Below are 16,884 nucleotides of genomic sequence, written 5' to 3' on the forward strand. Positions count from 1 at the left end.
TTCTGCCCTCCTTTTCGTCTGTGGTTGTAAATATCACTGGCCCCTACTACATTACTGCTCATAGATTCTTGTTCTACTTTCTTAAAAAACATTATTAAGGAAGGTGCATATAATGAAACCTCATGTATTATTAACCTAACCTTACTATGAATGTACAAGGAATAGGCTTAATTCAACTAAAATTTATAGGCAATTTGTTAAAGCAGCACTGCACATTAGAAGGTACATTAGAGCCACATTGGTTTTAATATGCCATTCAATAACTTGAACAGAGGTTAAAAATGCTGCTTAACCTCCATTAAGTATTTTAAAAATGCTTTAATTTAAAATTATTTGGAGTGTGTGTACATATATGAATGTACACATACCCACACTAATAAATATAGTACTAAATATGTTTTCCCAGTTCATTTTTTCAGCACTGGATGACCTCGTAACGTTCAGCAGCGAGCACTTAATCAGAGGCTAGGCCAAGAAATGCAGGGAAGGATGTCAAGGCATCCTGAGCCAGTGACCTGCCCCTGTCCTTGAGAACCAGAGGCAGAGAGGGTTTATTGAGGACTCTGCAGCTCTGGAATAAAATAAAGGCTAATTTATAATGAAAACAGCTTCATATGACATGTTTTGTGCTAATAGGACAATTCCTCATGCTTCCCTCTGGTATTTACTTTTGGTTTTGTTTTATAATTCATACAGACTATTACAAAGTAAAACAAAGTATCTTGTTTCATTAAGAAACATATCATCTTTGTTAAGTAATGAGCTCATAAACCAGAATTGCACGTAAGACCCTGCCAATGGAATTGGAATTAAATGGCTGATATCCCATTAAAAATCACTGTATCAAAGTTGAGATCCGGGTATGCCACATGTCCTCGTGTTTGGTGAAACAGCTTTGCAGATTAACATGTTTTTCACAAAGAGACCCGAGTCCCAGAATAACAACTTCTTCCTTCATAAACCACCAGAGAAGAATCTTGTCGTGAGCAATATGAACCATAATCACAGGCACATCTGTGGAGGAAAAAATGTACATTGACAAGTCATTATTTAAACTTTAATTTAGGAAAATCTCACTTTCATAGGAAATTGGCTCATAAAAATGGCAATGGTGATAATAGATAATATTTACTGAGTGTCTACTGTTTGCCAGACCCTGCAATAGGGTTTTATCTGTAAAGTCTCATTTAATATTTGCAGTATTTATATGCTGGAAAGATCAGTATTTTCCTACTTTATAGTAGGGAAAATGGATTCTAATTAAGTAGAAGAAACATTTACAAATCTAGGTCCAACAGATCCTAGAGTCTGCACTCTGAAAAAGTAAAACATTTTTCTGGATAATTCCATATTTGTCCTAATCAACCACTCAATAAATACCTGAAAGTGAGTTAAAAGACTCGTAAAAGCGTTTGTAACCTTCCTTCACCCTCGAGCTCATCCCCATCCATGATTCTGGCTAACTGTTTTTCGGTTCTGTGAGATCTCTTTTGTTGTGTAGGATCTGAATAGTCATTATAAAATGAAAATTAACAGAGTTCTGAGAGGCTACCATGATCAGATAATGAAGAATGAAACCTACGGGTCTAGAAAAGGGACGATCTCTGTGGACGAAGTTGGAGACATTTCTGGGATGTTCGCAGTGGCGTGGGAGGGCAACTTTAGAGCATACACTCGATAACCACTGACACTGAGAAAAATGGGAACAAAGAATACAAAAGTGTTTCTGTAGATTGTGAATACACATATCTATGTGTTATACTTTCCAAGACACAGTCAGAGCTGTTGTTATTTATATTCATTGTTGTTATTGAATTTGATTTTTATTTTATTTTATTTTTTTAGAATTACTTATTTAACTTTATTTTATTTTATTTTATTTTTTTTTTTTTTACAAATAGTTTATTGTCAAATTAGTTTCTACATAACACTCAGTGCTCATCCCCAAAGTGCCCTCCTTCATGCCCATCCCCCCCTCCCCCCCACATCCATCAGTCCTCAGTTTTTGTCAGCATTCAAGAGTCTCTCATGGTTTGCCTCTCTCCCTTTCCCCCACCATTTCCGCCCTTCTTCTCCCCCTTGGTCCTCCGTCAAGTTCCTCCTAATCCTCCTATACGTGCAAACATATGGTATTTGTCCTTCTCTGCCTGACTTATTTCGCTCAGCATAACACCCTCAAGGTCCATCCATGTTGCTACACATGGCCAGATTTCATTGTTTCTCATTGCCATGTAGTATTCCATGGTATAGATAAACCACATCTTCTTGATCCATTCATCTGTTGATGGACACTTAGGCTCTTTCCATGTTTTAGCTATTGTGGAGAGTGCTGCTATGAACATTGGGGTACATGTGCTCCTATGCCTCAGCATTTCTGTATCCCTTGGGTAAATTCCTAGCAGTGCTATTGCTGGGTCATAAGGGAGTTCTATTGTTAGTTTCCTGAGGAACCTCCACACTGTTTTCCAGAGGGGCTGTACCAGTTTACATTCCCACCAACAGTGCAGGAGGGTGCCCGTTTCTCCACATCCTCGCCAGCATCTAGAGTTCTCTGATTTGCTCATTTTAGCCACTCTGACTGGCGTGAGGTGGTATCTCAGTGTGGTTTTGATTTGTATTTCCCTGATGAGGAGGGATGCTGAGCATCGTTTCATGTGTCTGTTGGCCATCTGGATGTCCTCTTTGGAGAAGTGTCTGTTCATGTCTTCTGCCCATTTCTTCACTGGGTTGTTTGTTTTTCGGGCGTGTAGTTTGGTGAGTTCCTTATAGATTCTGGATATTAACCCTTTATCTGATATGTCATTTGCAACTATCTTTTCCCATTCCGTTGGTTGCCTATTAATTTTCTGGGTTGTTTCCTTGGCTGTGCAGAAGCTTTTAATCTTGATGAGGTCCCAACAGTTTATTTTTGCTCTTGATTCCCTTGCTTTTGGGGATGTGTCAAGTAAGAAGTTGCTGCGGTGGAGGTCAAGGAGGTTGTTTCCTGCTTTCTCCTCTAGGGTGTTGATAGTTTCCTGTCTCACGTTCAGGTCCTTTATCCATTTTGAGTTGATTTTTGTGCATGGTGTGAGAAAATGATCTAGTTTCATTCTTCTGCATGTTGCTGTCCAGTTCTCCCAACACCATCTGTTAAAAAGGCTGTCTTTTTTCCATTGGATATTCTTTCCTGCTTTGTCAAAGATCAGTTGGCTGTATACTTTTGGGTCCACTTCTGAGTTCTCAATTCTGTTCCATTGGTCTATGTGTCTGTTTTTGTGCCAATACCATACTGTCTTGAGGATGACAGCTTTGTAGTAGAGGCTGAAGTCTGGGATGGTGATACCTCCCGTTTTGGTTTTATTTTTCAGTATTACTTTGGCTATTCGGGGTCTTTTGTGGTTCCATACAAATTTTTGGATAGTTTGTTCTAGTTTTGAGAAGTATGCTGGTGCAATTTTGATTGGAATTGCATTGAATGTGTAGAGTGCTTTAGGTAGTAATGACATCTTAACTATATTTATTCTTCCTATCCATGAGCATGGAATGTTTTTCCATTTCTTTGTGTCTTCTTCAATTTCCTTCATAAGTTTTCTATAGTTTTCATCATACAGATCTCTTGTATCCTTGGTTAGGTTTATTCCGAGGTATTTTATGGTTTTTTGTGCAATTGTGAATGGGATCAGTTTCTTGATTTCTCTTTCTGTTGCTTCATTATTGGTGTATAAAAATGCAACCGATTTCTGTACGTTGATTTTGTACCCTGCAACTTGGCTGAATTCTTGGATCAGTTCTAGTAGGCTTCTGATGGAGTCTGTCGGGTTTTCTATGTAGAGTATCATGTCATCTGCGAAGAGTGAAAGTTTGACTTCCTCTTTGCCATTGAATTTGATTTTTAAACAGTATGCACATGGAGGCCTTTCATGGATATTCACAGAAATAGGAAAACTAGGTTTTTCTAAAGCAGAAAAGTCATATAGAATGTTTTCCCTTATATGGGCATGTCATTATATTGTTTGTTCTAAGAATAGGAGACGTTGTTTTGGACTAACATTTTCTTTCTCAAGTTCTTTTCCATCTGCCAATATGGCAAATATTACGTTTTAAATATATTGTGCATGATTCATATACATTCCCTGCTCACCTTCCTGATAGGCGAGGCCACTCTGACCAATCATTCAGTGATTCACAGACTTAGGTTTACTATATAGCTTTAAAATGTTAAAGAAATCATCTCATATTTTAAGGGGTAACAGATATCTAACCAGCCAGCCAGCCAGCTACCCACCTACCTACCCAGGTAGCCATCTATCCATATCATTCACATGTCCGTTTTTCCAGTAAATATCTATTAAATGCATTACTATGTACCAGAGGCTATGCTAGTGTAAGATATACAATCATAAATATATTAAGACATCACGGTTTTGTAGGAGGAAAGGACTTGTATGTAAATGTAACACAGAGTGATAAGTGCAATATTAGATATATCCAATACAGAGAAGTAGTAAAGTGAAGGAATTAATTCATTATTGAAGAATGGGGGATATGGAAGACTTAGTTGAGAACATGATTCCTGAGCTGAGTTTTAAAAGTAAACAGGAGCTGGTAATGTAGTCAAGGAATGTATAGCCATCCAGGATGAAAGGAACAGAGCCTTTAAAATGTATCTAAGCTAATTTGAATTTTTAAAAACTTTTAAATAAGAAAGTTATACCTTGTGATGAATAATATTAATATTTATTGATGCATTCATTGACATTTGGCTAACTCTGAATAATAATTTTAGCATTAGTTTTATGTAATATTATCAAAATCGAAGACAATGATTATTGTTTTAACTCGAATATTAGCATCCCTTTCTATACTTCATTCTGAAAATATTGATTTTTAAAACCTTGTTGCTTGGTATAGCTGAGCCACAAATTCCTTCCTGGACTCTTCTCTTAATACTATGTCCATTCTCTGACTTAAGGTGAGAATCAGTTCTTCTAAATGGCTTATAATTAGTGCTTAGCCTCAGCTCTGTCCTCCTTTTCTGAATAAGGCCTAGGGGTTAAACTTGTTTTCTCTCTCCCATTTCAAGACCTTGGCAAAGCCTGGTTGTTCATGGTCCTCGGGAGGGACATTGCCAGGAAATGGGCTCTTCTTTAATGCCCAGGACAGTGCTGTGCTGTGCAAATAGCCACTACAGGAGATAATACCAGCTGCCTTGCTAATAACACTGAACTCTGAGGATTCTGCAAGACTTCTCCAGGATAAAGCAACAGTATTTTATGATAGGGGTGACTTTTTGCTTTAATTGCATAACACATTGGATCTATCTTGTTTGGGGCCAGGGTTAGCTGAAATAAAGCTGGGGAGTCACATACATAACGGGGCTGATTTGTGCTCTCTATGTGCAAACTCTGAGCACTACCTAATGGAAGATAATAGTGTCTTAATGACTGAGCTTCAGAATGTGGTACAAAATCGTTCATGGACAGAAATCTCAAAAAGATCAGTTAAAATGTTATGGCCATGAAGACATGGGACATGAAGTGGTGTTAATGGAAGGAAATCAGAAATGTATTGAGCTAAAGAGAATTAAGGTCAGTTATCTTTAAGCTGCACTCAGAAGTTGAAGTTGAAGTAGGAGGGAAGAGAAAATGTTGTTTTCTATAGTTGGAAGTCATAAAAGGAGAGGTAATGGTCTAGAATTAGGCACATTCAGGTAAGGCAAGAAGTAATCATTGAGCAGGAAGGTACCTGAGTCATCCTAATTAGAACTGCTTAAAAATAGGACAGGTAAAATACTGATGGGATTAACCTTTATAATCATGCTCCAGAGAGGAGGATGGAATTAACCCCAAGACAAGTTCCAGTGCAGACTTTTCCTTGAAGACCTACCTCCAGGTTGCAACCTCCCTGGTTTGTGTTTTTTTCCCCATTTTTGTTCTCTGCTTATATCTCTGATTTTTCTATGGCATTTTTTTCTTTCTAAAGCTTGGGGAACCCAACTTTCCACACCAAAATATACCCCCCTTGTCTTTTCAGATTTATCTAATAAATCATTTCTTTTAAAAATCATCCCTAATTGTTCTAGAATTCTCTGTAGCTTGAAGCTATTGCAGTAAGTCCAAATTAATTCTACCTCTAAGTATCTGTGTTAATGGGTAATTTATCCAAATTGGAGAGCAGTTAGTACATTCATGATGCCATCATCATGAATTTACGGACCTAGTATCCTTACAGGAAGAAAAATACATAGAATCACAGCCACAGTGGTCTTGAATTCAAAATAAAAAGCTTTGAAGTGTGTGACTGAGATTATGTGATGAATCAGGTATGAGAATATATATTAATTTGTATAACTATACTTCTGAAAACACATGGAAGGCAAATTGCTGTCAGTGGATGCAAAGAAGCAAATGACATAATCTCGTTGTCAATTGCTATAAAAATGACAGCATCAGTCAGTTCTTTTCCACTGGTTGGAATGGCACCAATTTTGAGTTTCTTCCTTTTCTTTGAGCATAGGCTTTTCTTTTTGACTATCGGAAACTTTCTAAGAGAGAATAAATATACTGGGCCTAGGAGAAGAAAAACAAATTGTTGATAGCTATGAACGAATGGCTTATTTTCAACCAAAGCCTCAAATGAGATTTATAATATATTCTAATTAATTTTTGTTTCTCCCTATAGCAAAGTAATCCAAAATGGATTCACTTTGTGTTCATGTTCTTTCTCTCTTTGAGTGTCAGTGATATATACTCAAATTAGTGATCATGACAATGGTACAAATCATTTTCATTTGTCAGAACTTTTTCATTAGAGTCTCTTTGTAATCCCTCTCTCCCTTGTTACAGTAAAATTCCTTGTAACATTATGAATGTGCTTGTGTGTGTGTATATGTGTGTATGCGTATCTTGGCACAAACACACATACCACACAACACCAAGAACCACCCCCCTCATACACCTGATCCATCATTCTACTTTCAATGTTTGTGACTGTTGCCTTTCAATGTTTGTGACTGTTGACTTCCACTTTATGGGTCCAAAAAATTTTAAGTAACTCAAAAGTGTTTTTGAATCATATTTTTCTTTCTTTCCTTCTGTTATCAGAAACAAATATGGGGTTTGCAATTAACCTACATTTTGAGGTTTTTTTAAATGTAGTACTTGTGGAAATCAATGCCTGTTTATAATTTGGTATATTTGTGTGGATTCATCAAATGTTTATGGAGTGCCTACTTTGTGACAAGCGCTGTACTGGGTACTGGGGAGGCAGCGGTGAATTTGTCAGATAAGGTTCCTGCCCTCATGGAGGTTACAATCTGGTGAAATGAGATTAATTACAATTTTCATGAGCACTCTAAAGTAAATAAACAACATGCTATGAAGCTGTACAGGCATGTTTAACCTTTCCTAGTCTAGGTTACTCAAGGAAGTCACAAGACCTGATGTGCGTAGGAGTGAACCAAGCATAAAAGATGGGCCAAAATCATTTCAAAAGACAGGCATGCCGGTAAAAGGGCCTTTAGGTATCAAGAATTATGACTGGAGCAGAGTGAATTGAGGATGAGCAGTGAGTGAAAGGAAGCTGAAGATAGAAGTGGGGCCTGCCAGGATTGACTGGAAGCTGGATTAGGGATTTGGATCTTCTTTTTTTCCCTAAAGGGAATAGGAAGCCATCAAGCAAATTTCAGTAGAGGAAGGAGGTATTTAAACCACACTCTGAAAAATGTTGTTTCATGTACTCCATGAAGAATAGATTGGGGTGCCTGGGTGGCTTAGTCAGCTGATCATTTAACTCTTGATTTTGGCTCTTGCAGTTTGTGAGATTCAGCCCTGCATTCGGCTCTGGGCTGACAGCGCTGAGCCTGCCTGGGATTCTCTCTCTCTCCCTCTCTCTCTGCCCCTCTCTGCTCTCTCTCTTTCTTTCTCTCTCTCTTTCAAATAAATTAATAAATATAAAAAAAGAATCAGTTGTAGGGGCCAAGAGGAGACCATTAGATCAGACAGCCTCTGTAGTTGAGATGCTTATGTGTGAATCTGCAATTTGTTGACTATTATTTTAGGAAAGTGTATTACCCTTTCTAACCTTTGGTGTTGTCATATATATAATGGATGTAATAATAATACCTGAATTACTAGTGTTGCTGTGGGAAGTAAGATAATGAATATAAGGCTTTTACCATTGCCTCTCCTCCATACTATTTACTACAATAAACTAAGTGGTGACTGTAACTAGGGGGATGGCAGTAAGAATGAAGAGCAGAAGGTTTAAAATTCCTGGGGTGCCTGGGCGGCTCAGTCAATTGAGTGTCCAACTCAAGTCATGATCTCATGATTTGTGATTGAGCCCTACACTGAGATCCTCTATCTCCCCCCCTCTCTGCCCTTCTCCCACTCACATTCATTTCTCTCTCCCTCCCTCCCTCCCTCCCTCTCTCTCTCTCTCTCGCCCTCATAAAATAAATAAACTTAAAAAAAAGAAAGTTTAAAATTCTTAGAAGACATTATCCATAGGACTTGGTAATTAGCTAGACATAGGGGTGGAGGGATATGAAGGACTCAAGCGAACTACAGAATGCTCATTTAAATTTAAATTTTAAATAATCATTTTTTAATATAAGCACATGTCACATAGTTTTACTAAAAAGACTCATTGTTTATCAGAAATTTAAATTTAAACTGGCCATCTTCTATTTTTATCTGGATCTCTTCCCAAAGATGTCTCCGGGTTGTAGGCTGAGCAGCTGAATAAATGGTGGTACTATTTGTGGGAATGGAGATATTACAGGAGAACTAGTTTTTAGTGGAAAGATCATGAAGTAGATTTTACATGCACCAAATTTTCGTTGCCTGGGAGACACCCAGGTACAATGCAAATTATTTACTCAGCCTTTCTTTGGTTGTAACTGATAACACTCGTTAAGAGCAGCTATAACCACATTTGTACTGGGAGTCGGGAAGTGCCACAATAGTGCTCTGGGTTTTGGTGTAATCAAAACACTGTCTTTTAAAGAAAAAGACTGGGTAGGAGCTATATATAAAAACTTTTCATTTCTTTATCTCCAGGTTTTTATATTTCTCCAGGCAATGCCACTGGCTGCCTGCCATGTTCATGCCATCTAACAGGTGCAGTTCATCACATCTGCAGTAGCCGAACTGGTCAATGCACTTGCCAAGATGCTTCTGTTGCTGGGCAAAGTTGTGACCATTGTAGAGACCGTTACTTTGGATTCGATCCTCAGACTGGAAGGTAAATGTTTTTAATAATTAATATTTAAGTATTTGTGTTGAATAATATTTATAGTAATTTTTCTCCTGATAGTGATTTTTGTCAGTATTTTTTGTAAAAAGCAATGTTTTTAGTTTTCCAGGTTTGTTGATATACTTTTGACTCTTTGATGCCTGTGTTTGTTGAACATAATAGTAGTCTTTGAATATTTCCTAGAGTTCCAATATGTAGTTGGCTATATGCTGACAGACGTCCCTAGTGTTAAGATCTGGGAATATTTAGTTAAAATCCTTTTCCCTCAAAGAACTTATAATTTAGATGGAGAAAACAGGTAAAGGGATATCCATAGAAATAAATGTGCGTGCATGTACAGACACACACACACACACACACACACACACACACACACAATACAGGCCAACATATATAGTATATGTATGTTTATCCCTTGTTCTACATGGACCCTGGATTTATTGCTAATTTATTTACATACTTGCTTCATCTACTTCTGGTTTTCCTGCTTTTCTAATTTAGGTTAAAGACCAGATTGGAAACATATTTTTGTACTAAGTGATATGATTTTTTCCCCAGTGTGTAAAGTACATTTCAAAAGTAAATTAACCACTTTTCAAAGTTGCCTGGTCTTTAATGTTCTACTTCTCATTCCTGGTATACTGGTGAGCATTGATGTTCATACATTTGTGCTCATTGCTGTACATTTGAAAATGTGCTGGAATGCCAGTTCCACGTGTGTCTTTCAGTCTGGTCAGATTATAAGTTTGTGTCCCTCCATTTGGGACTATATCCTTGAATTCTTTGGCATTTCTATCATCAAGCAAATAGTATTATGTTCTGTACATACAGATCAGAGCTGTTTCTCAATGTGTGTGTGTGTGTGTGTGTGTGTGTGTTTATAAATATAATTGCTAATTAGTCAAGGGTTTGAGATTATCTGGGCTCTTTTCAACTCATTGCCCCCTGCTGCCTGCCTTTTGGCTGTTACACTCTTCATTAACACCTCGATTAGAGTGTGGACAGGGTGACAGGCTAAATTATTGAAAAAGAACTCAAATCTAGTGCATTTGGCTTTCTACTGAAATTCAATGGGATTAAAAATCTTTAACATGATATTTAAGGTATTTATCAAAATAATTCTTATTCTTATTACACATATCTCAATTTTTTTTAAATTCATGGTGTTCCACTTCTGTTGCCATTGGAAGGAATATCATCTTGGTGGCCTGAGAGCATTAGTACTATTTTCTACAAATACTAAATCACTCTGAATGAGCATAGAAAGTACATGGTACAGTGAACATTAAACCAAAAGTACTGTCAGGATTTTGATAGTAAAATTGGAGCCATTTGTGGCACATACTATCTCCTTTACAGACTTTTTATTGAAAGACCATCTCACATGTTCCCCAGGTGGAATTCTCACGTGGGTTTGTTTCACTCCTGGACACCTCTGTCTGTTGGTTTCTTATATTTTTTATAGTCTTTCTGGCAACAATTAATTCCCAAAGAAAAACACCTTCCCTAATCTACTCTCCTCCTCGGAATGTTCATGCATCTGTGTCGATTTGTGCCAGGCTTACCTACTTACCCTCTACTCATATTCCTTGCTATTCTTCCCAGTATTACTACGTTATTAGTGTCCAGGAGGTTTCTAATGGTCTCAGCTTTTTCCCTTAGCTTTATTTAAGTGAATCTTTATTCCCTCATTATACGACTCATCTGCTCTTCAGTGTTCTTAGATTCAGGCAGACCTTTACTCTATGCTGCTTCCCTCTAGTTTATCTACCCATCCCACACCCCATCCCAGTTGAATTCAGGATTAAGAATTACTTACAGAATAGTGTGCTCTCTGTAAGTAATCTATCATCTGTCATCTATCACTTTGCAGTAAGAATCACTTACACTGGAGTTGAACTCCCTGGATTGAAAGCTGTTAAAAAAAAATTTGTTTGTTTATCTGTTTGTTTATTTATTTATTTATTTATTTATTTATTTATTGAGGGTGGGAGAGAGAGGGAGAGGGAAGCAGGGAGCATAGAGCAGGGAAAAGGCAGAGAGAGGGGGAGCGAGAGTCCCAAACAGGCGACACACTTAGCATGGAGCCTGATGGGGGGCTGGATCCCATGAACCATGCGTTCGTGACCTGAGCTAAAATCAAGAATTGGACGCTTAACTGACTGAGCCCCCGAGGTGTTTTAGCCCCCTAAATGTTGTGTTTAAATGTAAACCAAAAATTGATGAGAAACAGGAAGAGCCAAGAAAAAATAGGTATAAGCTACATTATTATAAGGTACTGAGATTAAAATCAAGAAGGCAGAGCTCAGTAAAATAAAAGCGATCAGCGAAGGTTGCAGTCTCAGAGGGAGCCAGAGTGTGAAAAGGTGGGCAGATTCTAAAGAACAAAAGATCCAGGGTAATTATGGGAATTAGAGGTTCAAAGTGAAAAGATTCATGACACATTTTATATAAATATAATTGTATACCTTTACCTATTAACTGACTGGTAATTATATCGAGTCAGATTCCAAGATGCCTTTCAAAAACTACAAATTGTCCTCTGAAGTGGTACCACTTTGCCTCCGTCCTCATTGTTTTTGTCTTCAGACTTCCGTGTTTCCATTCATTGTGAACTTTCTCCAAGGGATGGCATTTCCCTCCTGCTTCTCATTCATTCAGTTCCCATCCCAATAACCAATTTTCATATTTTCATGAGCACAACCAGGATTTCTTTTTCTCCTTCCTTCCTTCCTTCCTTCCTTCCTTCCTTCCTTCCTTCCTTCCTTCCTTCCTCTCTTTCTCTCTTTCTTTCTCTCTCTCTTTCTCTCTCTCTCTCTTTCTCTCTTTCTCTCTTTTTTCTTGGAACTTCCCTACTTCTCATATCTTCCTAATTGCAGAAATGTTACTCTGCGAACACATCACATCTTCCCCAATCCTCTCGTCTCCAAATTCCCTCATAATTGGCTCCTACCTTTCCTCAAACTCATGTTTGATACCCCTACCTAATTCTTTTGGTTAGGCCCCTTTCCTAACTTTTTCACCTTCTACTCCCAGTAGGGAGCAAATGCCGACCCTCCCCAGTAACTTCCGTGCTATTAAGAAGAGCTTTCTTTCTGTTGTAAGTGGGTCAGTTCCAGGGATGATGACTCTGCTCCTGCCCTGAACCTAAGAGGACCTGAAGACCATGTGCCTGTGCTGATTGAAACTGCTGTGATGCGTTTCCTTCTCATTCCCTCACTTTCTACATATAAGTGATACCATACAATATTTGTTTTTCTCTGGCTGGCTTATTCCATTTAGCGTAATGTCATTTAGTTTCATCCATGTTGCTGTAAGTGGCAGGATTTTCTTCTTTCACATGGCTGAATAATATTCCAGTGTGTGTATGTGTATCGCATTTTTTTCTGTTCACCTTTTGATGGACATTTAGTTTGTTTCCGTATCTTGCCTTTTGTGACTAATCCTGCAGTGAACATGTGGGTGCAGATCTCTCTTCAAGATGCTGATTTTATTTACTTTGATATATACCTAGAAGTGGAATCTTATGGTAAAGTTTTCTTTTTAATTTGTTGAGGAATGTCTATACTCTTTGCCATAATCACTGTACCAATTTACATTCCCACCAGGAATATACATCGGTTCCCCTTTCTCCACGCCCTCACCAATAACTGTTATCTTTTGTCTTTTTGTCTTTTTGACAATAGCTATCATAACAGGTGTAAGGTGATATCTCATGGTGGTTTTGATTTGCATTTTCCTGATGACTAATGATGTTGAGCACCTTTTCATGTAGCTGTTGGTTATTTGTATGTCTCCTTTGAAAAACTGTCTATTTTGTTTTCCTGTTTATTGAAAAATTTATTTTAATGTTTATTTATCTTAGAGAGAGAGAGAGACAGATCATGAGCAGGGGAGGGGCAAAGAGAGGGAGATATAGAATTCGAAGCAGGCTCCAAGCTCTGAGCTGTCAGCACAGAGTTTGAGGCTTGAGCTTGAACTTGAACTCACTATTGTGAGGCTTGAACCCACAAACCACGATAATCATGACCTGAGCCAAAGCCAGACACTTAACAGTCTGAGCCACCCAAGTGCCCCTCATTTGCTCATTTTTTGAGGTTCCCTTCCTTTTCCTTTTCTCTTTCCTCTTCCTCCCTCTCACCCTCCCTCCCTTCTTTCTTCCATTGAATTTTATGAGTTTCTTATATATTTTAGATATTAATTCCTTAGCAGATGGTTTCTCCCATTTTCTCCGATTATATAAGTTGCCTTTTCCTTCTGTTAGTTGTTTCTTTTGATGTGCATAGCTTTTTAGTTTGATGCAATTCCATTTGTCTATTTTTGCTCTTGTTTCCTGTGCTTTTGATGTCATATCCAAACAATCATTGCCCAGACCAACGTCAAGTAGCTTTTACCAGTATTTTCTTCTACTAGATTTACAACTTCCAAACTTACGTTTATCTTTAATACATTTCGGGCTGTTTTCTGTATATAGTATAAGGGTCTAATTTCATTCTTCTGAATATGAATATCCAGTTTTCACAACACCATTTTTGGAAGAAATTACCCTGTCCCCATTTTGTGTGCATGGTACCTTTACCAAAGATCAGTTGATCACATATATATGTAGATTTATATCTCAGCTTTCTCTTTTGTTTCATTGGTCTATATCTCTGTTTATGTCAGTACCATAGTGTTTTGATTAGTTTAGCCTTATAATATATTTTGAAATCAGCAAGTGTGATGCCTCCAGTTTTGTTCTTGTTGAACATGTGCTTTATGAGTTAAAGTAATTATAACACTTTCTATTGCCTAAGAAAGACCAGAAAAGCCAGGTATCTGACTCAACTTTGTATCCAAGTGGAAGACAGGAGAATTAGTCCCATGCAGTATATTCAAAAGATCAGGGAAAGATGAGAGTAAAGTTGATTTATGATTGCTTCTTATGACTCATGGTTTTTTGATATGCCAATTATTTTACTGTCCTCCCTATTTTTTAAAATTATCTCTTCCTTTGGCCTCCAAGTTATCTCTCTCATTTGTCTTCCTTTTTCCTGATTACTCCTCTTTAATCTACCCCTAAAATTTACATATCTGTGTTTATGATTCTGGCCACTTATATAATGTTAATGACTGTCCAATATATCATCATCTATTCAGATTCCTGCCATGGGCTCTAGGCCTATAGTTACCTGTCTCTCTGAGGTTTAAATTTACACATCTCTTTCTTAACATAGCCAACACAGAACTAATTCTCTTTTATATTACTTTCCTCCCAAAATAAAAATAAAGTCTCATGCCATTGCATGCCATCATCATCTTGGTGAAGGTATATAAACCTTAAAATTCAAGTCACACAATCCATATGTGAGTAGGGCTCAGACTGCTCAGATTGGACAAGATTGGCTCTGAGGCTGTGCTTGAAAGAACTATTGGAAGCAAGACCTACCATATATAATGCAGCTTCTCTTAAATAAATAGGAAGCATAAAGCTCCCCATGACCATCTGGGGCCCAACGAAATCAGCAGGATGTGTCCTCTGCTCAATCAGTCGTATAGAATGCCTGTGCTCTGAGCTGACCCTTCTCTTCCACTGATGGGTTTGACTGTCTCTTTTCACTTTAACAGTGATAATCATTAGAGAAGAAATCTTCAGGCACAGAAGGTCATAGCAAAAGATATTTCAGACTATGACACTGAGAATTGCTTGAGTTTATACTTCTGTTCATCATTGAGAAGAGATAAAAATGGATTTTATTTTTTTTATGTTTTCCATTCCTTTCCTGAACGATATTGAAATCTCTTTGTTGACTTCTGGTTGTTATTGTGTATATACATATATATACTAACATTGACTATTTTGAAATTCTGTACAAAGATGACTAAAATATATGGGATTCCATTTAGTAAAAGGAACTTTGTTTCTTGAAGGAAAAGTTCACTTATAGTCTAAATGCAATAAATATTGATGCCCTGATGACATTTTTTTAAAAAGAAGGAAAATCAACAAAAATCAAGTGAATTTATTTTGAACTAGGTATTATGGTAGGTACTTACAAATATACACATATTTTCACTAATTTCCAAAACTCTACAACAGATTGGAAGTATTTTGTTGTTAAGAAAGGAGAAGATGCAAGTATCATTGGATCTCTTTATTGACTTAGTAAATAAGTTGACTTCCTCATCTGCTTTTTCCATTTATATGTTCAAGGGATCTTATTTAACCTTCCATGAAGTTCACCCCCCCTCCCCTTTCCATGTTCTCTTTACGGTTATGTCTGCTACACTTTTCTCTTGGCTTATTTTCTAGACTTTTTGTATACTCCCAAGGATGAAATAAATAAAATAGGCCCTCACCCTAAACTGCAGCAACAACAGCAAAAATCCACCAAACACAATAATAACAAGCTGAAAAATCATTTGCCTATTTTCATCCAAGTGGTTCATTCTTCAAAAGTTACCTATCACAAAAAGGGGGCATGTATTTTAAAAAACTGGTCCAAGTGCAAAAATCACTCTATTTACCTCTGACATATAAAGCAAACATGACTTAATCAGTATTGAAAACAATGAAGCGAAAAAAGTCTTCCCACTGAAAAATCAATAAAGCAAAAAAAAGCATATCGTATTTGTCTAAACCAAAAACAATGAGACAAAAATGGGCCACATTCAATTCTATTCAATTGGTAGTTGGTACTCATATTTGACACAGTGTACTTCCTGGTGCTGTCCTCAAGTTGACCTGTAAGTACGATTCTTCCTTTCCATGGCCAAGACTGCTCTGTTCATCTGTCACACCACTGCTTTTCTTACATACCACCCACATGTCACAGTCCCTCAAAGTTTTTCCTCTAATGAGTTCTCTTTGTATTCGTTGGTTGCATTTTGTCTTTTTTAAGCCTCAAGGAGTTAGGAGCTAGAAGTGTAATTTTCCTCAGATGATAGAATTTGGAGAGCTAGGCTGGCCAGAGAATCTAAAGGCTCAGACTCATAAAACATATGATGAAGTAACATTCTTCTATGACCAGATTATTTTTAGTTTTACTGCAAACATTCTCCATTTGAACACTGAGCTATAGATTTGGTCTGTTAATCTCTTCACATGTGTATTTCCAATTGATCTCAACTGGTCTTTCTTTGAGAACCAGATCAATGACTTCAAATGAAGGCAGATAATTTACTTGTCAACTTATATCCATTCATGGTGTGAGAGTGGGAATATTGGGGAATGCACCCCACAGATTCATTCTCCACCTTGACACCTTCTCGGGCAGCTGGCTGTTATCTAGGGTGGTGGGAGTAAAAGGCCTAGGCACCTTCGGTCATCTAGCAGTCTAGCTGTGGTTTGCTCACAAAGTAGTGGCAGAGTGCCCAGAAAGAGAGCAGAAGTGTGCCAGGATACCCAAGGTCTACACTCGAGACTGGCATGTTGTTACCTTTGCCTTATTCTATTGGCCAAATCAAGTCACAGGCCCACCCATATTCAGGGGTGGGGAAATGGATTCTACTTTTGGACAATGGAATTGTGCAGTTGGTTGCAAAGGGTCTGCATAAAGAGAGGGGTGAGGAGTTGTGATCATTTTTTTTCAGTCTTCCATGACCACTAAATGATATATTTTTTTCTTTAATATAGAGTCTGTAGTATTCTCTAAGAAATGTCCATTT

General features: G+C 37.6%; 1 protein-coding gene across 1 annotated transcript in view; it reads left to right on the forward strand.

Moving 5' to 3' along the window:
- The window catches only part of USH2A (usherin), a 231,186-nt gene that overhangs the window by 162,871 nt on the left and 51,431 nt on the right, over positions 1-16,884 (forward strand). Inside the window, exon 14 of the mRNA XM_039249900.1 lies at positions 9,042-9,225. Within this exon, the coding sequence (XP_039105831.1) occupies positions 9,042-9,225 (184 nt within the window). The remainder of the gene's footprint in view (positions 1-9,041; positions 9,226-16,884) is intronic.

The sequence above is a fragment of the Hyaena hyaena genome, unplaced genomic scaffold (assembly GCF_003009895.1).
Source record: "Hyaena hyaena isolate Hyena2069 unplaced genomic scaffold, ASM300989v1 scaffold_349, whole genome shotgun sequence".
Taxonomy (NCBI): Eukaryota; Metazoa; Chordata; class Mammalia; order Carnivora; family Hyaenidae; genus Hyaena; species Hyaena hyaena.